Here is a 24,836-nt window from a genome sequence, read left to right as displayed (position 1 = left end):
TTTGTGGACATTGAGGTTAAGGTGTCTATGGAGAAAACCAAAAATTGAACATATGGATTTGGAGCTGAGAAAATGCTTACGTGAATATAAGCACATTAACACTGTTCACAAAATGTAGGTCATGCACTTATCAAGAGTCTTCTTCACTCAAAGTCAAACATAGGTTGTTTTATTATAGATGTCATCAAAATTCAGAACAGCTGAGAGGTATTAATCATTTTTAATTTAAAACAGTCTTTAATATTTGAAAAAGAGTATCAGAAAAGCACTTATACTGTATAGAAATCAGTAGATAAATACAAGCTAGAACGACCAGCACACAGTTCCCTTCTGACATATTTGGAATAATAAAATATTAATCAGAATATCAATATTTTTCTTCCTGGAACATTTCTAAACCTGAGTCAACACGTATTCTTTTGAGATTGCTTCTGGTTGGTGTAAAACAAAGAAATACAGTGTTTTGCTTTTGATTTTCATTTTTCCCTTTCTGATAAAGGGGATGGATAAATAAAAGTCAAAAGTGAGAGGCAAAATGGGATGGCCTCAATTTCTTTAGTGGTTGCTGTTACATTTAAAATTTTGGTTTTGTTAAGATATTCTACATTAGAAAGCAACCATAAGTTTCAGAGAAGAAATGTTTACATATGCAATATTTGATATGCTTTTCTTATATTAATCCACTGAATACTTGTATTTATTGCACTTACACTTAATGAGAAGATCAGCTCTTCTGCTCTGAGGTTCTTACACCGCTATACACCCACACATAATGACTTTTGCAAGAGAAAACACTGGCATCAAGAAGCAGAACAGGTGGAAGCCAAAGGGATGCAAAAAAAACGTGGTTAGTATGGGAGTCTGGGGAAAGTAAGCAGAAAAATGGGAAAACAGACAGCCTGGGAAAGTCAGTTTGGCTGATAGCCCAGATCGATAGGATTGGGCTTTGAAAGAGCTGGTGCCTAGGAATGAGGGGAGGAACAGATAGGTAAGATCCTGATTTGGTAAATGTTTAGAGGCAAATGGAGCCAAATAAATGGTTATAAAATAGAAATGGGAAGTAAAAACTGAGACTTCTTTAGCCAGGGAAGCCAAACCACCCAGAACATTTAGGAGCATCACAGCAAAGAACAAGAGAAAGAGAGTGGGAGAATGCATTGCTCCTCAGTATAGGGAGAACAAAGGAAGACATAACACCCTACTGGGAGCCTATTGACAGTGAAAATTCCCAATCAGTAATTTGTCTCTCAGGCAATGCTACTGGAGTTTTTCCTACCACCCAGTTGCCATATTGGTCCTTTAATTTCAACCGATTTCTCTTAAAAAGTGGTTTTGTCCTTTTGTTTCTTTCTATATGACCTTTCTACTGTTTGAAGGGTAAGCATCTTTTGTGGAGATAAAGCAACTGGAATTTCAAAATCCTTAAGAAATTCCATCTCCGAGGGCTGTGAATATAATTGTGAGAAGCACATCTCATTTTAGGCTGACTATTCTTGTATGTAAGTGTAAGCTAAGGCCGGTGATTACATTCTACAGAGGAAAAGAAATTCTTATCCCCTCTTTAATCCTACTAGAAGTATATCATTAAAGACAAGCAAACGAAAACAACAATCAAACCAGATAAAAGCCTCTTCAATTTGAAGAGATTCTTAAAGTGACCTTCAGCCCAGAGTTAAGAAACTGTTCCACAGATCTCTCCCTGGCCATGGAGCTGGTGGCCTAAAGGTGAACAACGCTGAGAATGGAGTTCTTTGCTACATCTCATTATGAACCTTCATTTTTGTCGTTGTCCCTTGATCTGCCCAACATATCACACAAATACAGCAGAAACAGAATCTGCAATACCTAGAGAAAAAGAAATTATTAGCGCCAGTCTATTTCCTTCAAAAAAAATAATGTAATGCTTATAGCTATCTGTCAATATAAACATGGCAACTTCAAAAACAGATATTAGAAGAGATGACTAATATTTTTTTTCAAGAAACTGCAGAGGCACCAGGGTGGCTCAATCAGTTAAGCAACCGACTCTTGGTTTCGGCTCAAGTCATGATCTCAGGGTTGTAAGATCGAGCCTCGTGTAGTGCTCTATGCTCAGTCCAGGGTCTGCTTGTCCCTCTCCCTTCCCTTTAGCCCCTCCCCAACTTGTGCATGTTCTTTCCCTCTCTATAAAATAAATAAAATCTTCTTTTTTAAAGACTTATTATATAAACAGATTAATGTATCTGAAATCTTTTTTTTTTTAAGATTTTATTTATTTATTTGACAGAGAGAGACACAGCAAGAGAGGGAACACAAGCAGGAGGAGTGGGAGAGGGAGAAGTAGACTTCTTGTGGATCAGGGAGCCCCACGCGGGGCTCAATCCCAGGACCCCGGGACCACGACCTGAGCCGAAGGCAGACGCCTAATGACTGAGCCACCCAGGTGCCCCGAATGTATCTGAAATCTTTATGGCACTCATATACATTGCTTAGAGAAATACAATAATTTATAAGATTGTTTTAAATACAATTTGAAAGTTCAAACTCTTTGATTTGAACTTTAGCAAAATTTAAATAAATCATAAATGTGCTATGCTTTCTTGGCACACAAGATCATAGATCTCAATATCATGGTGAAAGCAATAAATAGTCCGTTTGAAGACTGGATTTCACTGTAATTAGCTATGTCTTTAAGATCTCTTGGGGCCGTGGGATGCTATCTGTGTTACACCGTTGTTCATAAGAGAAATGCGATCATTATCAGGTATGTGACTTTCAGGAAATATTCATTTTCAGGAAAGATCTGGATCCCTACTTAATTACTAACCAGGCAGGCATGGGGAAGATCCCACTGGAACACAAGTAGAGAGGAGAAATTATTTCAACTCACCCTAGTAGCTGGGGGCTGAAGAAGAGGTGGTGGAGGGAGGATACAGAGTCATAATGGAGGCAAGTATGAAGGAGCGTCTGAATGATGTTCTTGCAACTCTCTTGCTAGAGCCTTGAAAAAGCCACCCTTCAGCCCAGATCCAAGTACAACCACTTTGACAGAGATAATTTAGGTTTAGTAGCAGAGGTTCAATGAATGGCTGAGGTAATTTATCTGCAAGTTCCAACAATGGAAAAGCCCCCATGATGCTAAAAAGTAGAGGCCTGATTGGTTTGCTAGTGCTCTGGCTAGAAGATTTCTTGATGTTCACTCTCCTTCATAAATAATTTAAGAAAAATATTTTATTGGGGTGATAGAACAGACCACTGATTAACTCTCATGGATCCTACTTTATGGAACCACTGGCCAGTGGTCACTAGATTGAATCAAAATGTAAACTCTCAAACTTTTCCTCTTTTTTTTAAGGTTTTATTTATTTATTTGTCAGAGAGAGAGAGAGAGAGAGAGAGAGAGCACGAGCAGGGTGAGGGGCAGAAGGAGAGGGAAAGGTGGATTCCTCGCCGAGTAGGGAGTCCAATGCGGGACTCGATCCCAGTACCCTGAGATCATGACCTGAGCTGAAGGAAGACGCTTAACTGACTGAGCCACCCACGTATCCCAATTCTCGAACTTTTCTATAACTCTTTTTTCTCAGTCTCACTCTCTGGAGGGTTCTACAACATTTAAAAAGTTGTATGTATGTTAGGAATCATTGTAATGAGAAATTAAATGATTGCTTTCAGATGCAATGTAGTTTAGGTCGAACTTGATTCATAAACTGTGCTGATATCCTAGATCAACAATTTTAGAATATAGGTTTACATATAGGTTTTAGAATACAATTTAAAATACTTAACTAGCTATTTTAATTTGGTTTGTGGTTAACCAAAAACAAACAGTAAAAAAGCATATTTGGTATTCGCTTCAGTCCCTCAATTCTGGTGTATGTTTTGCTTGAGTCTGTAGGTGACAAGGGGCATATTAAATCAGAAACAATCCAAATGCTCAGGTTTTCATACATTTCGATACAAAGAAAAAAGTGATTCTTGATATCCTTGAGCAGGTATTGTGGTGCAAATTAGGAAAAATAAATGAGGGAGGTGCCTGGCTGGCTCAGTCAGTGGAGCGTGTAACTCTTGATCTTAGGGTCGTGAGTTCCAGCCCCAGGTTGGGCGTGGAGTGGAGCCTACTTAAAAAAAATAAATGAAATAAATAAATTTTGGAGATGTTTTTGGAGAATCTCAGCCTCCAAAGTTGAGTATTTATATGGTTTTTGAAATTAACTTTGGTAAAATTAGTACTCTATCTAACCATATTTTGCACATTATATTTGTTTTCACTGCAAGCCCTCTTCCCTTTCAAAATGTGAACATGTGCAATGTGTCTCTTTAAGGAACACTATGTTATTTTTATCAATTGGCTAAAGAATGAAAATTATTACTGTAAAAATGGTCTGAGTACATTGGAAGCAGACTATGGACTTAACTTATAAGCATACATGTTTATAATTTTAATATTTTCGAAGTGTCCTCCTAGACATTTAGCCTGAAGTTTTAAACATGAATTCATGACTCACCACAAATATTGCTTCCCATTTTAACATGGGCATAGCCATCTACTCCCCATGAACTTCCCCATGAGTTCCGCACAATCCAATATGGAGTACTTCCTACAAAACATAAGATGGTAACAAACCTTGAAAAATTCGGATTTTGTTGTGAATGCATGTTTATTTCAAATTTAATTCTTGATGAGTATAGCAGCTCTGAGCAAAAGATTAAAAGTGTAATATGATGCTAACATAAACTGGCTAAGTAAACTTGAGCTGCACTTAGTGTCACACTCCAATTAATGGAAAAATATATATTTGAATTGGGTAGCATGAAATGAAAACATACACACAATTCCAGGGAATTAGGAAAAGGAAAAAAAAAAGAATTTTTAGATATGTATGATAAAATAACAAGCACTTCTTTTCCCCCAACAATTATTCTAAACGTTCCAGGTAGAGAATGCACATTATTTAAACCAAGAATTATCATTATTTTAACAAGGCTGTCCTCAAAATTGATTGGGGGGACCATGACAGGGTATTTATACCTGGAAGTCTACCGAAAAGTTGTAAAGGTCTTAGGAGGACTTAGACGTGGAAGGACCAAATTTCAGCATTTTAATGGATGGTGATCATTTGTCAGTCAGAGTTCAAGCTGGTAAGCAAGCAATCAAGTCTTATCAGCACTTACCTATTTTATCAAACCCAGTTATGAGAACTGCATGATTTGCTTCTCCACTAGAGCAATGGTGCTGTATTATTCCTCCCAAATAGTCTTGCCAGCTCACTGCATCTACTACCACTACCAAAGGGCCAAAGGTAAGAAGTGCTTCTGCCATTTCATCTTCTTGGTCACTGCCGAAAGAGGAAATATATGGTTAAGGAGTTGTTTTTAAGGTAGAGATATTTTATAAAAATAACCTATTTAATCTATGTATGGTTAGGAGTAGGTTTGCTTGCAACTACAGAAGACCTTAAAGATGGAAACTAGAAGTCTGAGAGACTGGGGAGTCTAGGACTGCTGTAGGGCTCCAAGGTATCAAGGAACCAGAATCTCTCTATATTCTTTCTCTACCATGTGAGGTTTCCACTGCCAAGGTCAATTAATGGTCCAAGGTGGCCGCTGGAGCTCTCACCATTTAAGACATATTTCAGACTGCAGAAAGAAGAAAGAAGTGCTATATTCCTGTTGAAAAGACTTCTCAAAAGTAACACACATGCTGTGCATATGTCTATATGGATCTCACAGGCTAGCACTCAGTGACGAGGCTATGTTTAGCTTCAAGGAAGATAGGAAATGGAGTTTTGTAGCTGGCTGGCAAAGTATCCAGCTATAATAGGGGGATTCTTTCAATAAGGAAAGTGAGAAGGCTGAATGCATGGAGATATATCTCTGCCATATCATGTGAGAATCAAGAGACTGACAAACTTATGTGAATGAATGCCAAGTGCGGAAATCAGAGGGAAAGGTTACACAAAAGTGGCAAATGTCATACAACAGAAGCAACGTTAAGATGCCAGGGGAACTAGGAAAGGATTGCAAAGTCTGTGAAAGACCCAGTTATTGCTCCCACACATGGTCACCTACTGATAAAGTCTAATGTTACACAACATTCGGCCATCATCGATCTTGGAAGTATGTGATTAAACCATTATTTACCCTTTTAAAGGTCAACCTTATGAGTGAAGGACACTGAAACCAAGTTACTGATATTTCAAGCCATTACGTTAGCATTTGGTAGTTTATTGCTGTAGCAAACCATGGGTAGATGAGTAGCTCCAAAGAGTAAATAATCTATCATCAGAACCTGCTGGGGGTCAGTTTCTATCAAGGGGATATTTTGTCCACAGAGGGGGAAAAAATTGAGTGCATAAGAGAATTTATTGAGATAGAAACTACGTATTCATTCTAAACATTTATTCATATTACCTGTTAATGTGAAGATCTTTTTTAGAAATCTATAAGCAGTCAATTCTAATTTTCCTACTATAATAATAACTTGTATTCATTACGATTATCCCGAGAGAGGCAAAATGACAAAATTCCTATAAGGCATCATGGTGGGGTATAGGCTTTGAAGTTCTGCATAGCTGGATTCAAACAACAGCTATAGACTGGAGTCATTCCAGCCATACTGGAGTCCAGTGACTCCAGCAAGTGACTGAAGTCACCCACGTCGCAAAATCAACATATTAGGAGAAAATCACAGGTATAAATTTTATAGCATGCCTAACATAAATTACACTCTGCATTTATTTTTTTTTATTTTTTATTTTTTTAAAGATTTATTTATTTATTTATTTGAGACAGAATGAGAGCGAGAGAGCATATGAGAGGGGGGAGGGTCAGAGGGAGAAGCAGACTCCCTGCTGAGCAGGGAGCCCGATGCGGGACTCGATCCAGGGACTCCAGGATCATGACCTGAGCCGAAGGCAGTCGCCCAACCAACTGAGCCACCCAGGCGCCCTACACTCTGCATTTAAAAGAAGTAGCTTCCTTTCCTCATTTCTAAATTACCTAATAAACCAATTTTGTCCAGCATAAGTTTTCGTGTATAATGTATATTTTACTGTATTCTAATTTTTGAATATTTTGTTATCCAAATATGACAAATAGGATTATCTCTGTAAAAGAGTGATACAGGTGTTTCTACCTTTGTAAGATGACAAAAGATATAACTGTAAATATATGACATCAAAGGTCCAGGGACAGGGACAGCATGATGGAAAGAGAAAGATCAAGAAGGAAAAATATTTTTTTAGAATGCAAAGGGTAATTAACATTGTAAGATCAAAGAAACAACTGAGTAGTAGTCTCTGCTTTGAGGCAGGACTAAAGAAAGATATCAAAGATATTGGAAAGTATGAAATAGGAGGACATGCCACAGACCAGACCAGCGGGCAAACATTCCATTTAGCCCCAGAACTGACTAGCGTTGTCATCTCTTGTGTTTCAGAAAGATGTTGGCTTTTAGCAAGTTAAAATATACTTTATTTTGGGCGCCTGGGTGGCTCAGTTGGCTAAGCGACTGCCTTCGGCTCAGGTCATGATCCTGGAGTCCCGGGATCGAGTCCCACATAGGGCTCCCTGCTCAGCAGGGGGTCTGCTTCTCCCTCTGCCCTCTTCCCTCTCGTGCTCTCTGTCTCTCATTCTCTCTCTCTCAAATAAATAAAATCTTTAAAAATATATATATATACTTTATTTTATTTCCATTATTTCCATTATTAGCCCAATATAGAATTACAATTGACCAACGAGCTGGGGGTTAGCGGTGCCGAACCCCCACACAGTCGAAAATCCGCAAGTAACTTTTGACTTCCCCAAAACTTCATAGTCTACTGTTGACCAAAAGACTGACTGATAACATAAGCAGTCCATTAACCCATCTTTTGTATGTTATATGTACTTAATACTGTATTCCTACAAAAAATTTAGGGAAAAAGTTATTGTGAAAATCATAAGGAAGAGAAAATACTGCACTGTACTTCTTAGAAAAAACCCCACTTATAAGTGGAATGTACAGTTCAAACTCATGTCATTTGAAGGCCAACTGTACTATCAAAATACATATTGTTGATAATGGATATATTATCCAATCTTTTTCCATATGCTTAATGTGGCCCTAGTTTACTAGCTCTGTGACCCTCCCTGAGTCTCAGGAACCTCAGATGTGTCAGGGGCCTGGTCCAGGGGCTGATTACAGCAGTTGCTTGTGGAAAATCTTCCCACATCCTCTGGTCCTTACCATGGTGGTGCAATCAGCCAGGCTTCCAACAAGGAACCCCTAAGCGCTTTGCCTGAGGCCCTTCTCTCTTAAAGAGCCAGGAAATCAAGCTCACCCCACACCTCTACCTTAGCAGCACCCTCAACGGACATGGAAGGTAGTAAACATCAATTTGGATGAGATAACTCTAAAATGCCTATTTTACCTTGGCCCCAAGAGCTCCCCAGTAGGATCAGTATCTTCGGTACTAAGTTGCTTAATAAGAAAACCCTGCTTTCCCTGTTCAGTCTCATTTCCCTATTTCCCTACAGTGTTTCCAGGGATCACTGCTCGATCATGATATTCCTTCCTGAATCTGTTCCTGTCTCAGACTTTCATGCCTCAGGTAAGAGTTCATTCCATTCTTTCAGTTGTTCAGGCCAAAAAGTCTGGACTCATCATCCTTGACTCTCTTTTCTTTCATCCCATCCATAATATCCTTCAATATATGCTGTGGGACTTTATATTCTAGGAGGGGTATTAACCTCTGATGTCTCACGTCTAAGACTATTCTTCTAACACTGTTCCAAGGTTATTACCCGATAACCTTTTTTACCTCATCTCCTACTAGTCTTGTCCATCTTGGGACTAGAGTCCCATTGGCTTCCTCATCGTTCTTTAAATATGCTATACATGTTTCTGTCTCAGAGCCTTTGCACTTATGGCTCCTTCTGCTTGGAACAATCCTTCCCCAGATGTCTACATGGTTACATTACCTCACTTCTCCAGGTGTTTGTTCAAAAGTCATCTTCTCAAGGAGCCCCCCACCCTGCCACCTTTTTTAAGACTGTATACTCCCCTGATGTTTCCTCTTCCTCCCACTGTTTTACTTAATTCTCTGTAGAAATGATTACATCTAACATTCTGTACATATTTTTATTTGTTTTCTTTATTGCCTGTCTCTATCACTAAAATACAGTCAGGGTTTTTTGTCTGTTTTGTTCACTGCTGAGTCCCCGCAGAACCTGAAACACTGTTCAACACATTTAAATGAATGAGCAAATCAATGAAAGATCTTCTTGCGGAGTCTAACACAATTAGTATTGTATTATCAGAATGTTTACGTTCAGTGTAAACATAGATTTTTTTATAGGGACCTCTTTCTTAACCAAAGGGTTAGATAAATCATGCTTCAGGTCCAATGCCAGTAACTTTTACATGCTCTCGCTCTCCCTCCCTCTGTCTAATTCAGACTCATGCCTACTCTTCTTTTGTGTCTCATTTTTTTTTTTTTGTCATTTTGCTACTCATGATGAGGGATTCCCTGAAGATTTTAAGTGACATTTTGTGTGTGTTTTTTTTTAATTTTTTAAGTGACATTTTGAGAATCGAGTCCTTCTTGTTCACATGCTTCACTTATACTCGCAAGGAACTGACAGCTTATAGAGACACACTTCCTCATTTTTGAAAATGTGTTTCCCTCAAGAAAGGTGTGGAAGAATGCACTCAGTGACTCCGCACATTCTATTACAGATTCTGTGTAGGCCTGCCATCTGTGGAATCAAGGCTCTCTGGTGTGTGGTTCCTAGGGTCACCCCGAGAGCCCTTGTTGTAGACAGAGGCTGTGCTGGCAATCTGCAGGCTTCTGATACACGTATGCTTATTTAGATGGGTTCCATTTTGTTCAATCATCTAATTTCACCCTTGATTTCCTTCAGATCTCATGGGTTGGCACCATCTGGATCAAGAGATTCTTTTATATTCAGTATCAGTATGTTTTAGGGTGGTCTGTCACCTCAGCTGAATATAATTTGCTTTCTGCTTTCTCTGTTTCAAAAGACTGTGCAAAGATCCCTTTATATGTTTTTAAATGAAAAAAGGAGTTATTGGAATCTTCTGTTGTCCTATTATGCCTGAACACCTATTTTGCACTATATCAAATGGTCACAATGGTTTTCTAGCTGGCTTTTAGCTTTCCATGCATTTTTTTTAAAAGATTTTATTTATTTATTTATTTGAGAGAGAGAGAGAGAATGAGAGACAGCATGAGAGGAAGGAGGGTCAGAGGGAGAAGCAGACTCCCTGCCAAGCAGGGAGCCCGATGCGGGACTCGATCCCGGGACTCCAGGATCATGACCTGAGCCGAAGGCAGTTGCTTAACCAACTGAGCCACCCAGGCGCCCTTTCCATGCATTTTTAAAGCATTTTTTAAATGACTGTTTGCACCTGAATCTATCCGAAGTCATCGTGCCCTTCAACTTCCAACACAAGTCCCTTTCCTCAGCCTGTCCTTATCTAACCTTGCATGCCCATCATGCCCGTAGTGTGTACCACATAACCCACCCCCATTAATATCCTCTTACTTGCTTCTAACACGAAAGTTTCAGTTTATGCTTTTCTTACAGTTGATGCCTTAAAAAAATGCAAGCGTGTTAAAAAAAATAGTTCTAGGTAAGCGGGCTGCTTGATATTAACTGGAGAGTCTATACAAAGAAATTTTGGATCAATTCAACAGTGAGACTAAAATATACAAATGACAATTATGACAACTCAATTAGTTAAAAGGAAGGTGGTAAGTATAAATTATACCTTAAACTGGATTTACATGTGTTTATTCTATTATAAACACAAATGGAAAAATAAGTAGATCATATTTAAGAAACAACATCCATAGATAGCTCTCCATTAGTCTCTCTAGCAAAAAGTAGGTCTTAAGACAATTACAAGTATGCAGTGTTGCCTTCAATCTAGTTATTAATTCTGAAGAGTCAACATATCAGAGATTAAGAAATACAGAGAGAGACACAACAGAGTAAGACAATTACCTGAAGTCATATGCAGAATAACCTTTGATGGAGAATCCAGACTGCGAATCAGAAAAGTAATGGCACAGACCATTCTGTGCTTTAAATGGGTACTCTGAATCTCTCACCAGTTTTACTTGCGTCTAAAAGAAAACAATCATCCAAAGTGTTCTCTATTTAAAATGCAGTTGTTTTAGAAATCAAATAGAACTTACTACAATGTGTCCAAATAAGGTTCAACTTGGCCACATCCTCATCATGTGGATGTTCTTTAGGTTATTAAGATCTTAATTTCAATCTTCAGGTGTTTATTATGGACATGCTAAGTAACTAAACTCAGTATCTTTCTCTTTTACTCTTGTTTTTCCTCTATCTTCCTTCCTTAGAACCTCCTTCCATTTGATCATAGTCTTATCGTCTTTTCTCCTGAGGTTGCAATAGGGCAACTCATTTTCCTTCCAGAGCTTCTGGTTCTGTCAGCAAGTCTTTGAGACTCATGCAGCATAAGCGATGGCCAGATCAAGCACTCTTTCCTCCCACGTCTCTCTGTGCCATACATCTAGCATATGTCACATATTTTTTAGTTGTCGATAGACAAGCCTCCTTTTCTGATTCTGGGCTTAAAGAAGCCAAGGGACCCACAATTCACTGTTGCCCCTGACGTGCAAAGAGAAGTTTCTGGCATGTAGTAACTCAAAATATGGCAAGTGAACAAGGAAAGGCTATTCCAGTTTGGGAAATTCCAGCTTGACAACTTTAACAAAACATAGCAACATCCTCATTGGTTGGCTTCATGCAGTTGGTCCTGGATACAGGACAACCTCAGAGTCTTCTAAGAAACAGAGGACATGGTGGTGTATTGCATAAAGCCCTCCGGTGAGAGGCAGAAGACTTAAGACACAGTCCTGGCTCAGCTCCTGATTTGGCAACATGACCTCACCCCTCAGGTCTCATTTATTCACCTACGTAAGGAGTTACTAAATGTGCTGATTTCTATTGTCCCTTATAATCGCAATATTCAAAAATCCTACGGAAATAAGTAATCACATGCTCTCATCTTTCTGGGACATTATGTGATCCGTATCTATGAAAAAAAAAAAAAAGCATTTACCTATTAAGAAATGCTAAGAAAGAAACATACATATTTTTCTGAAAACAAATCCAGGCAAGATTTTTCACACTTTGATCTTTCAATAGCTGACTTGCCTGAAAGCCATTCATTTTTAAACCTTTTGATTCATTCAGGCTTTGGTCATCTAAATTTAAAAACATTCCTTGGTATGTGAGAGTAAACTGATTAAATTCTGAACGCATGTGAGATAAATGAAAGAGGAAACCAAGAGTTTAAAGGCTGAGAGACTAGTCACCTTATTCAACCAGTTCAAAGCACTGAGAGTGGAACCTCCCCGGCAGCCGTAATTATTATATGAACAGTCAATGACCTGCTGTACACTTAGGTCTTCCAGAGGCTTCCCTTTTATTGCATATGCAGATTCCACAGCACTCACCACACTGAAGGCCCAGCATCCTCCACACTGTTTAAAAATAGAAATAGCCTTGTATTTAGTATCAAATAATGTTCAAACCAAGTTTGCCCACATCTCTAAATATCACAAGTCATCAAGTCAAGTAAAGTGAGCAGGATCTGGGGGCCTACAAAATATTAATGCCCATCCTAGAGATTTTCAAATTGACAAAAGAAAAGAAAACCAAAATTCTCTCTTAAGCACCCAAATATAATTATTAAAGATAAACTGTCAATCACCATTGTAAACTAGAAATGCATTATAAAAGCAAATTTTAGAGATTGAGATAACACCTGGATGGTCTTGTAAAGACTAATCAGTTCATTGAACATGATTTTTGTTTCTAGGAAGTGTGCCACCTCCCACCCATTCTTCAATCCCTCTTGTTTCTCTCCTGACACTCGACCTCTATGGCATCCACCATCTCCACCTCAAGGGGCAGAGGCAGTGATGAGGTGACGTGGGGTGAGGAGATACGTCATCCATGTTGTACTCATTATTTGATGGACACAGGAGCTGAATGAATTACTTTTTAGGCTGTCAAGGGGCCAGTATGGGCATATCACAGATACACATAAAATATCATAATGATCAAAACCCATACTGGTCATTGCTCATTCAAATATTGGCTGACAATCTTCCTGATTCTGAATCTATTAACTTGATTTTATTGGACAAACTGGAATGAAAAGAATAAAAGCGTTGGTCCTGAAAAAAAAAGGGAGAAGATGGAGGAAATGAAATTAAGGACCATGCACAAGGAAGAAGGATCCATAGGAAAGGCAGAGGTAAGAGTAAGACCTGAAGTTGGGCAGAACTGACTTCATCACGGGACGTGCGTTATAGAGTTAGGCAAAGAAAGGAGATGAACAATTGGTTGACTCTGTGGGGTCGTGTTGAGCAACTTTATGGCTTTAAAGGTCTTATTATGTCTATATCTCCAGTGCCTGTGGCATAGGAAAATAGGCACTAAGGAACTCTATTTCAGGGTCTCCACCCTTTGAGAAAAGTGACTACAGGTTGCTGACACCATACCTCTAGCTAGCATTAGTTTACTTTCCCATAGCTCCTCCAGGAAGGCAGTTTCTGCTCAAAAGTATTTCTCCCATATATTCCTTTAACTCAAGATTACTAATTAAATTGTATTCCTTTAATACAAAATAGACACTTTTTGGAAGGATTCTGTTTCTGACTAGTTCACTCTTCATTATGAATTCAATAGTAAAGCAAACGATTTGGTGGTAAAACTTAAATCATAACAAAAGGTATATTTAAAAAAACAACAGGCGTATAATCTGAGACGAAGGAAAGGATCATCCTAACTAGACAGTGACTGAGAAATTGCTTGGTCTAAAACACTATACATGGGGAGACTGAATGACCTGGTGAGGTTTCCAATGCAGATAAATTGAGACTATATCCCTGCGGTTAGGGGGTCGATTTTCCCTGGTCAGCTGACATTCCCTATGCCAATGGGGGTGCAGAGGGGTACGTTTATCTTTAAAATAAAAGTCGGCCTTGGGGTGCCTGGGTGGCTCAGTCGGTTAAGCGTCTGCCTTCAGCTCAGGTCATGATCCCGGGGTCCTGGGATTGAGCCCCACATCGGGCTCCCTGCTCAGCGGGAAGCCTGCTTCTCCCTCCCTCTACTCATGTGCTCTCACTTGCACTCTCTCTCCCTCTCCCTCTCAAATAAATAAAATCTATATATATAAAAAAAAAGCGTCGGCCTTGACATCTGCCTCTCATTTCACCTGAGTTTCTCCCTTCATTGTCATTTCTGGATAATCGGAGTGTGATTTTACCCAGAGAAATGATAGCTTCCATTACAAGTTTGATTGAACTGGACCTCAAAGGTGACTTCCCATGCATGCTAAGATGACTTTAAAAAGAACAACAACAACAAAACAACACTAAAACTCACAGTCTGCTGGTTCCTCACTTGGGTTACAACACGCTTGTCCCGCCAGTCAAATCTTAATGGTAAAGACACATTGGGTACGGATGTTTGCACCTCTGCTGGGTATCTGGGCAATCTGGAAGATTTGCTTCTCAAATAAATAGCTGAATAGAAACAGGAAATGAAAAGACAGACAACATTATGTTATAGGGAAGGTCCCCTGGGATTTTTTTTGGAGGAATTTTTCAAACACAAACAGTAGCTTTCTAGTAGAACCTGTGATTTTCCTTTATGCTTTTTCATAACTTGAAATGGACTCACTGAAAGCTAAAGAATTCCTACAACAGGACTGGAGCTGCCACATAAAATGACTGGTCTGATAGAACTCGGTCAGTGATAAAAATGAGTATAATTGACATCATTAGCTTTATCATAACGCATAAAACTATGGATGTCTAGAATAGAAATAGCACTAAAAAATGCAGAAGGGATGAAACATTGGCCCTTATAACCACATGGAAACATCTATAATGATAACATTTAGATCTTAAGCAACAATTAGAAGACAGTAGGCAGGAATTTACATGCTTGACATTCAGTATTTAATAAATGTTAATTATGACTCAGTTTACTAGATTCACAATTAAACAGTTCCTCAAAAATTAAGGAAACTAATCAAAATCAGGAAACCAAACAACTAGGAGCACAATCACACTGTACCTTTAAACTCTTCTGGAAACAAATAAGAAAATTGATTTATTCCATAGACGGCACTGGAGTTTTCACGAGGGAATACAGAATTCAAGTATTGATGTCTATTAAGGCTTTCCTAAAAGAAGAAAAAAGTTAATTTACATCACCTATGTTAACTTTGCAGAGCAATGTATGTGTAACTGACTTGGGCACATTTTTCAGGTATTAGAAGCAAAGCTTGATTTATTTTTTGCAGATCACAACGAAAGATTGCATAAGACCTCCAGATCAGAGTTATAGACATTTGTATGAAAACTACCATCTGATTTCAGGTTTTTTTTTTTTTTTTTTTGATGTAGTGTTCCATGATTCATTGTTTGCATATAACACCCAGTGCTCCATGCAGAACATGCCCTCTTTAATACCCATCACCAGGCTAACCCAGCCCCCCAACCCCCTCCCCTCTAGAACCCTCAGTTTGTTTCTCAGAGTCCATAGTCTCTCATGGTTCATCTCTCCCTCTGATTTCCCCCCTTTTATTCTTCCCTTCCTGCTATCTTCTTCTTCTTCTTTTTTTTTTTTTAACATATAATGTATTATTTGTTTCAGAGGTACAGGTTTGTGATTCAACAGTCTTACACAATTCACAGCGCTCACCGTAGCACATACCCTCCCCAATGTCTATCACCAGCCACCCCATCCCTCCCACCCCCCACCACTCCAGCAACCATCAGTTTGTTTCCTGAGATTAAGAATTCCTCATATCAGTGAGGTCATATGATTGAGACTGGGAAAGGTATGTCTTATCCATTTATAATTCCTCTTCACTAAGCATGTTGAAAGCACTAAATACGTGATTGTTTAACGTAGTGGAAAAAATAAAATGAATTGCAAATAAACACTAGATACTAGTGGAAACTGTCACCAATAGACACTCATTAGATTAAAAAATTATGGATTTGGAAAGCGTGTCTGTATCTTTGTATTTCCCAGCACTATGTAACAAAACATGAAAAAAGAAATCAGTAAATAATAAACAAACATGATTCTATTCGAGCTTTATAAATCTCTCCATCTCAGGTAAAAAGGCTTTGTGAGAGCTGTGCAGTCCTGGAAATGTTCCAGGAAGATAGATTGGCTTGTCTATCCGGAGGGAAAATATGACCATTATTTACAGATTCCTCAGCTCTGAATTTTGTGATAATTTATCTTAAGCTTGTCTTTTGTGACAACATGCCTCAATTTCCTAATGCTAACCAACTGTGTAGGATAAATAAAGCTTCAGGGGACTATCATTTGGTAAGTTTCCAAGTCTAGCTCTTATATATTTGTTTACGCATTTACGTGTTTATTGTGTGCCTATCTCATAAACCTCTAAGTAAAATGAGGGCAAGACCTGCTGTCTTGTTCATCACTGTATTCCCCACACTGACCACATGCCTGCCACATAATGGATGCTTAATTAACGTTTCTTGTTGAGTAAATACACAAATGACATTTTACATACCTCGTGCCCTTAAGAACTTTAGCCTGTTTATTTTTAAGCAAATTATTACTGGAACTTATCATAATCTTACTATTTCCTTATTGACTATGCCTGTTTATTAATGAAATAATAAACAGTTGTTAAGTAAATTTTAGGTACTTAAAAATAATCTTGATAAAGCACAGTTCTGAATATAATTTAGAAAGGAGATGTATAAATATAAAAATAGAACAGAAATACAAAACAAGTATCTATATTCCATGTGACAAACATGAACCAGAGACTGCTAGCTGCTAAGGAATTTAAAATTCATTCATTTTGGGGTGCCTGGGTGGCTCAGTTGGTTAAGCGACTGCCTTCAGCTCAGGTCATGATCCTGGAGTCTCGGGATCGAGTCCCGCATCGGACTCCCTGCTCAGCAGGGAGTCTGCTTCTCCCTCTGATTCTCCCCCCTCTCATGTTCTCTCTCTGTGTCTCATTCTCTCTCTCAAATAAATAAATAAAATCTTAAAAAAAAAAGAACTTTAAAAAAAATAAATAAAATAAAATTCATTCATTTTATAAGTATTGGTTGAACATCTTTGTGGGCTAGAGTAACCAGGGAAGGCATCGAGAATGTAGGGCACTAAGAATGCATAGGAAAGCATGTGTTAGCCATGAGAATGGGAGCTTGTTTGCTGCATGCTGAATTAAGACAACTACACAAGAGAGGCCACGGTCCCCACAGGCCGCATCTAGCCAATGACTGAGCCCTGATGCTGACCTGTTTTAGGGAAACATGGGACTCCCCTGAAAGCTGGCTGATGATTAATGAGTCCCTGATGGTTTCTCTGACCCTTCCTTTGGCTGCACGGCAGCCTACAGCACTTCCTCCAATTTTTCTTCCCTCTCTCCTTCATTCAGGATCAGAGCTGCAGTGCAATCAGATAGCTCTCCCTGACCTTCTCCCCATTTCTCTCAGTCATTGGTCTTGTGATAAAGAAATGAAAAAAAAGATAAAACACAAATTATCAATATCAAGAATGAGAAAAGGGCCATCACTACGATGCTTCGGTCATTAGAAGAATAATATTTTGAAACCCGTAAGCCAGTAAGTTTTATGAATGTACGTGTGAAATGGACAAACTCTTTGGACATCACCAATTGCAAAAGCTGAATGTAAGAGAAATGGAAAACTCTAAGCCCAGATATCTTGTTTGGTGAATTCTACACAATTAAAAAAGAAATTATACCAATCTTATACACATTCTTTGAGAAAATAAAAGAGAAGGGAACACTTTGCAACTTATTTTATTTATTTGTTTATTTATTTATTTAATTAATTTATTTGAGATACAGTGAGTGAGGGAGAGAGAGCATGAGCGGGGAGAGGCAGAGGGAGAGGGAGAAGCAGGCTCTTCGCTGAGCGGGTAGCCTGACGTGGGGCTCGATCCCAGAACCCTGGGATCATGACCTGAGCAGAAGGCAGACGCTTAATAGCCTGAGCCACCCAGGCACCCCTGCAACTTATTTTATAAGGCCAGTATTACCCTGATTACAAAGCAGACAAAGACATCTCAAGAAAATAGAACAACGCACCAATAACCCTCATGGCTATAGATGCAAAATCCTTTAGAAAATATTAGCAAATTAAATCCAACAATATTTAAAAAGGACAATGCCTCATGACCAAGTGAGGTTCATTAAAAAATGCAACTCTGGTTTAGCATTTGAAAAGCACTCAGCATAATATACCATATTAATGGAATTTTTTTAAAAGGAAGGAAAATCATACATTTTCAGTTGATCCAGAAAATGCCCTTGACATAATTCAAAATCTTTTCGTGATAAAAGTCCTCAGCAAACAGTGCATGAGAGCAGATTTCTTGGACGTGATTGAGGGAATCTACGAAACACCTCTATCAACCAGAGGCCAACTTCTAAGGGAATCCCATTTCTGAATTTTGTATGTCATTCCAGTGCAAGGATTCTTGTCATTTCATGGCTGTCCGCAGCCCACGCTAAGGCTATTTGATATTTACAACGTGCCTTCTGGCCAAAAGCAAAGACCTCTAAACCTCTAAACCCCGAAGTGCTCATCCCCCCTTTTTGATTTTGTAAGACCACTAAAAATATTAAAAGTACTTACCATGAGAATTCTGAACAAAGCATAATTCTCTTAAACACTTATATACACACACAGTAGATTTCTCTAATCTCTTCTCAGTTTTGCAACAAATGTCTTAACCACACTGCCGTGCAATCTTTGGCTATATATTCAACCTCTTTGGTCTTTATTTTCTTCATTGACAAGTTGGGTAATTCTGACCCAGCAGAGCATAAGGATTAAATAAGAGAATGTTCGGAAAACACAAATCACAGCGTCTAACAGAAAAATGTTAAATTAAATACTCCCATGCTGTATCCTTTTTTTCCCTTTAAACACAGAACATTTGGATATAGAAAATGTCACTCAAAGATCATGCTTTCAGGTTTTCTTGGATTAATGTGGAGCTAATCTTTCCCACGGAATTAGAAATGACCAATTATTGAAAGAAACAGACAGCTTTCATAGTAAGATAATATTATCAGTATACCCAAGAGTATTTGTTCTCCTATTTGCTCTAACAGTAGGACACATATCAAGTCCACCTAACAGAGTTTCAAATCACTTAAATTTAATTTTTTTTTTAAGATTTTTACTTATTTTTTGAGAGAGAGAGAGAGAGACAGCGAGAGAGGGAACACAAGCAGGGGGAGTGGGAGAGGGAGAAGCAGGCTCCCCGCTGAGCAGGGAGCCCGATGTGGGGCTCGATCCCAGGACCCTGGGATCATGACCTGAGCCGAAGGCAGACGCTAAAGGGCTGAGCCACCAGGCGCCCCTCAAATCACTTAAATTTTAAAAAGCCCTACATTTCATTTCTGGAATTGATTACTCTTTCAAGTGACTTTTCTGGTCTACTTCGATTCCTTCTGTGAGAGCAGATTTCACAGAAGCATCACAAACTGTGAGTCTATTGAGCTTCCATGCCTCATGTTAACAACCTCTGTCATAGAATCAATCCCAGGTAAAGGACCAATCACCACATCTTCTTTTTTTTTTTTTTTAAAGATTTTGTTTATTTATTTGAGAGAGAGAATGAAAGAGAGAGAGCACGAGAGAGGGGAGGGTCAGACGGAGAAGCGGACTCCCCGCTGAGCAGGGAGCTCGATGCGGGACTCGATCCCGGGACTCCAGGATCATGACCTGAGCCGAAGGCAGTCGCCTACTTAGCTGAGCCACCCAGGCGCCCTACCACATATTCTTAACATAAGGCAATGGAGTAGCTCATAAGGGTATAATAGTACAGTAGACTATACGTACGGTAGCATCAACGGGCCTAAAGCCATATATAATATTCAAATGAAAGACCTGAGCCTTGAGGTCACTTATGAAAGAAGAGAGTAAAGTTCTGAGGAGTATCCAGGACCTACTGTTAGTAGTTTTGAAAGGTGCAGAAGTGTGAAAAACAGACGGGTCATAGGATGGTGATCTATTTTGTGCTTACTGTGTGGTGGGTGCTCCCTTATAATGAATCCATGCTTTGGTGGGATGAGCTGCACACTGCAATTACTACAGAAGCAAAAGGTGCTTTGGAAGACCGCCTTTTGTTTAGCACGCCAAACTCATTCTCACTGCTGTTATTTGGACTTTTCCCTTAAGAGCCCTCACTTGTAGATTCTGAGGTTGCGTGTAGGACAAATCACACATTCTACATATGGATTTAGAATGTTCTCCTTGCTGGTGCTTTCGTTTCTGGAAGGTGCAGTAAGTCCAGGGATGAGCCAAAAGGTAAAATGTTTGTATGCAGTGCTGGAGCATTGCAGAGAATTTCTCTCAAGACTCGGGAGCTGTAAATCTTACATCAGTGAATCTCAGCCGAGGCAATCTCCTCCTTCCTCCTCTTCTCTCCCGAGGATTTTTGGCATTGTCTGGAGACATTTTTGATAGTCACTACTGGCCCATAGTGGGTAAAGGCCAAGGACACTGCTAATCACACCGCAAGGCCCAGGACAACTCCCCACAACAAATAATCATCCGTTCCAAAATGTCAACAGTGCAGCTGTTGAGAAGGCCTCTACTAGAATAATAAAAACATATACTTTTATAAATTACTGCTGTACAAAAGTTACCTACACAAAGGATTTTTTATATGTTGTGCTGACATCTGTGTAAAAATAATATGCATGCATATTTATCATGCAAAGTAAAATAAAAAGAAATATGTAGTCATTTATATTTGTGTTTGTGCATGCACATAAAGACTGAATTAAAAAGATACTCTTTTGAGAATTGGTTGGAGCAATTATTTTTCTAGCGTATTAGTCTTTACATTTTTCTGCTTGTTCACTGAAAAATGGATTATAGTACAATGTTTAAATATACAATATCCCTTTAATAGGTTATAATTTCCTAGAAATTGGTACATGTCTTATTCCCCACTGAATCAGAAAACCCAGACCAGCTCCTTACACGCAGTAAATATCAAAATATTGGATAGATGGATGGACAGATGGACAAATGAATGAATAAATTCTGATCCAAGATTTCAAGTTTCTGATATATTTTCATTTTGGCAATGCATGCATGAAGCTAGAACCATTGAAAATGGTCACTTGAACAACAGTATCTTACATCAAATTCACCTGTCTATGTTAGGTAGAAAATGTGGTTTAAAGCATTCTTGCATAGAGTTCATTTGCAGAAGACAATCCAGATTTCAAGGGGCTGATTATGGCAAATATCTGTGACTTATTAGTTAGGATCATTCATTGTAAAATCTTCTATTTATACATAAACTACTATCTTCTATTTATACACAAACAGCATGCTTAACAATTATATATAATTTTATCTTAACAATGTAGCATATATCATTTTATGGCAAGAATTTTTAAGGTGAAGATTCTGAAATTTTATGCACAAATCACATTTGTATTGGCATATAAACATTATTCCGAAGTGAGTACATACGAGTATCAGTTCCACTATTGGGTCTGTGACTTCTCAAAGGCATAAGAATACGAACTATCCTGTGGTGAAATAATGAGCATCAGTAAATACCAGTGCATTTAATATTTAAGAAATATTCCTAGGAACTTATGAAAATACATAAGGCAGGGATGACAAGACCCTTTCACCATTCTCTGAACAGAACACTGTGAAAGACATTACTAATCAATTAGACACTTTCTCCAACTGTCTCCAACCGCAATCCCCTGAATACTTTCCAGTGCCATATTTCAGGCAGCAACTATTAGTCAATCAGTTTGCAAACACATGAGACCTATTTGCTATCCCTAAATAAGAAACAAAGATCCAAAGACTACAGCTCTTGGTCCTCAGGATTTCTTTACTTTTTATGCCATCTATAGATTTGGGCCCAATACAGAGTGTTTTATGATTCTATTTTATTTTTCAAGCTTTATTTTTTGTGTTTAAAAGATTTATTTATTCATTTGAGAGAGAGAGAGAGAGAGAGAGAGTGGGGTAGGGGCAGAAGGAGAGGGAAAGAATCTCCAGTAGACTCCCCACTGAGCGCAGACTCCCCATGAGAGGCTGGATCCCACAATCCTGAGATCATGATCTGAGCTGAAACCAAGAGTCGGAAGCTCAACCAACTGAGCCACCCATGAGTGCCCCTGTTTTTTTAAAAACTTTAACTTCACGGTGAAGCAAGTACATTTCCTAAATTCTGCACATAATTTACATAATGGGTAAACAGTGGGGCATTTCAGCCAATTCTTAACTTGACATCATCTTATAGAAGTAAAGCATTGTAGAGTTATACCGAGTTTTAGTTATCACATACTTTAATCCATCCTGCTAGGCCAGAAGAATTCTTCCAAATGCTCACGGGTACCAAGGAAGCAAGGCCTTTTCTATCTTTGCCTGTGTCCAGCCCTCTACTCCAGGTCCAGACATCTAGATTCTAACACCAAGAGGTGCTCCCACTTTCCAGCAATGTGTTTTGAAGTCTAAACCTTTCATTTCTGGGCATCCACTTCATGAAGTAAACTCCCGCTAGAAGCAATTGCTTTGAAAACTTTTCCAGGCTTTTTTGACTGAAGGTTTTTAAATGTACTAAAAATCTTCATAACTGTCCTCCTCCACTTAAACTTTCCATCTCTTGTCATGGATCCTTGTATTTTTCCTGAGAAGAGCTGCATTTTGTAGACATTCGTCTCCTGGGTACAGTCTCTTCACAGGACCAATACGAGTAACTATATAAGTAAAAATATATACTTATAAATCATATAAATTATATGTTAAAAATACACTTATTACTAGAGCCTCCTTGTGCCTCCAATCCTCCAATATGATTTCCTTGAGGACAGCAATGAGTTTATTTATTCAGCCAATGAATATATTATCAGTATAGATGAGATTGACTATTTTCTCTCTAAAGGGTTTGGGTCACCACCATTGGCAACCAAGCTCAGGACAGGCATAGAATACAGGACAGAAAGTTTGGTCTCAAGCAATTGTGCCAGTGCTTCTGGTTTTAAAAGCGATAATGTAACTCAGGAGCAATAAAACAGAGACAAAAGTACACATCTTGGTGTGGGCAAAAAACAAGAGTGGGCAGAATCAGGCAAGGCTGGGATTTCCTAAACATTGGAATTTTCTGGGGCAGAGAGGAGGAGCAGAAAAGAACACAGCTATAGAATTCCAGGAGAAATCCCAAGACTATACCAGCAAAAAACTAAATATAATTCCAACAAGCAGTATTACTAAATTCTTACTTACTTTTTATTTAGAATGAATCAGTTTTCTTTTATAATAAAATGATATCTTTCATGATTAAAAAAATTGTTAAATGGTATCAGATATATAGAACAGTGTGAGGCAGACTCTAAATCGGTATCTCTGTGTTACAGGAAAAAGCCTATTTATACTCAGCTAACTAGGTCCATTCCAGAGGTTTACCGCTGGGGTAAAATCTAAGCTTTCTTTCTTTCTCCTTCCTCCCTCCCTCCCTCCCTCCCTTCCTTTCTTTTCTGACAGAGACACAGCGAGAGAGGGAACACAAGCAGGGGGAGTAGGAGAGGGAGAAGCAGGCTTCCCGCCGAGCAGGGCGCCCAATGCGGGGCTCGATCCCAGGAAGCTGGGATCATGACCTGAGCCGAAGGCAGACGCTTAATGACTAAACATTATTATGCAGACTTTTGAAAATAATGTGAAAAGGAAATGAAATGCTTCCCTTTTTTCCAAAATCCATCTCCACCAAGTCAAGAAAAATTTGAAGGTTCCCGCACTAGTTGAAGGAGGCCCAGTGCAGGAAAATCCCAAATGGGCAGGGCTCTGAGCTCTCTAAAAGCAAGCTCTTTGTTTAGAACATTCGGATCACGGGGGGTCACCAGCGCCCCCCTGCGGAAGAAAAAAATCCGACAGGCTTCTTCCGCCTTTCTCAGGTTCCCCTAACTTCGAAAAGGAACCGCTTTGGAAGGCCGTGAGAATCGTCCAGGGCTCTGCGAAAAGGGGTGCTTCTTCCAATCGAGGATACTTTGAGCATATCCATTGATTACTCTGGGCTCATCCTATCGATCCACAGCGACAGATGTTCCCTGGAACATGCCATCTCTTGGTTAGCCCAGACCAGGGAGAGCGGCCACGTGGGGAACGGAGGGAGAAGTTGGCTTGCGAACTTCTCCGAAAGCGCAAAGCCGTCACCGAACCGCGGGCTCGGCGACCACCAGGAGGGGCGGCTCTCAGTGCCCCCCCCCCCCCCCCCAAGCCGCCCCAGCCCAGACCCGGGACGGGAAGGGAGATCAGGAAACAGACACAGGGCGGCGCGCGCTCGGTACCCGGAAGGCGGATGCCTGTCGCTCGCGGCTCCGCGGCTCTGTCGCCGTGAAGGTGGCGCGGGCGTCCGCGGAGCGGCCGCCGCCGCCGAAACAGCAGCAAAGCAGCCAGAGCGGCCGCAGCGCGCGCAGCTCCATCCCCGCGGCCCGCGGCCCCCGGCCGCCAGCTTCCGCCGGGTTTCTCTTTCGGTTCCTCGGCTCCTCCCCATCCCGGGTTTGCGGGGTGGGAGCGGCTGAGCTGGGTGCACGGTGCCGAGGACTCGGCCGCTCCTTTAGTCCCCGACGCTCTGTACCTGGGAATCCGATTAGCTGGGAACGGTGGCGGTTTCGCCGGTGTTTTGTGGCAGCTTTAGGCACACGACCCTGTGCTTTCTGGTGTCATGTCCCAGCTGTTAGAGGAAAGCCTGAGAGTCATTCCTTATGCGACACGCGAGAATGCAGA

General features: G+C 39.7%; 1 protein-coding gene across 2 annotated transcripts; it reads right to left on the bottom strand.

Annotated features, from left to right (window-relative positions):
• Positions 1–153: 153 nt before the first annotated feature.
• CTSO (cathepsin O) lies at positions 154–24,587 on the bottom strand. 2 transcript variants are annotated; one of them, XM_035022840.1, is made up of 8 exons: positions 24,398–24,587; positions 15,112–15,220; positions 14,416–14,555; positions 12,336–12,503; positions 10,990–11,111; positions 5,152–5,315; positions 4,485–4,577; positions 154–1,845 (listed from the first exon to the last, which is right to left on the bottom strand). In XM_035022840.1, exons 1-8 carry the CDS (start codon positions 24,530–24,532, stop codon positions 1,811–1,813), a joined length of 966 nt encoding a protein of 321 aa, XP_034878731.1. In that variant the 5' UTR covers positions 24,533–24,587; the 3' UTR covers positions 154–1,810. The 2 variants fall into 2 exon arrangements, with proteins under 2 accessions (XP_034878731.1, XP_034878732.1); XM_035022841.1 differs by lacking the exon at positions 24,398–24,587 and adding an exon at positions 20,454–22,056.
• Between the last annotated feature and the right edge of the window lie 249 nt (positions 24,588–24,836).

This window comes from Mirounga leonina, unplaced genomic scaffold (genome assembly GCF_011800145.1).
Source record: "Mirounga leonina isolate KUSES-001 unplaced genomic scaffold, KU_Mleo_1.0 Mir_176, whole genome shotgun sequence".
NCBI lineage: Eukaryota > Metazoa > Chordata > Mammalia > Carnivora > Phocidae > Mirounga > Mirounga leonina.
Note: the sequence above shows the minus strand (reverse complement) of the source record. Positions and strands in the feature narration are given on the sequence as shown.

What these genes read in the sequence shown, in the direction of transcription:
- CTSO (XM_035022840.1), bottom strand. Translation starts at nt 24,532, where the DNA reads ATGGAGCTGCGCGCGCTGCGGCCGCTCTGGCTGCTTTGCTGCTGTTTC. An exon ending in GACAGGCATCCGCCTTCCGG is followed by an intron (nt 15,221 to 24,397) that starts GTACCGAGCGCG and finishes TTCTTCTTTTAG; the next exon opens with GAAAGCCTTAATAGACATCA. An exon ending in CTTTGAACTGGTTGAATAAG is followed by an intron (nt 11,112 to 12,335) that starts GTGACTAGTCTC and finishes GTTTTCTTTTAG; the next exon opens with ACGCAAGTAAAACTGGTGAG.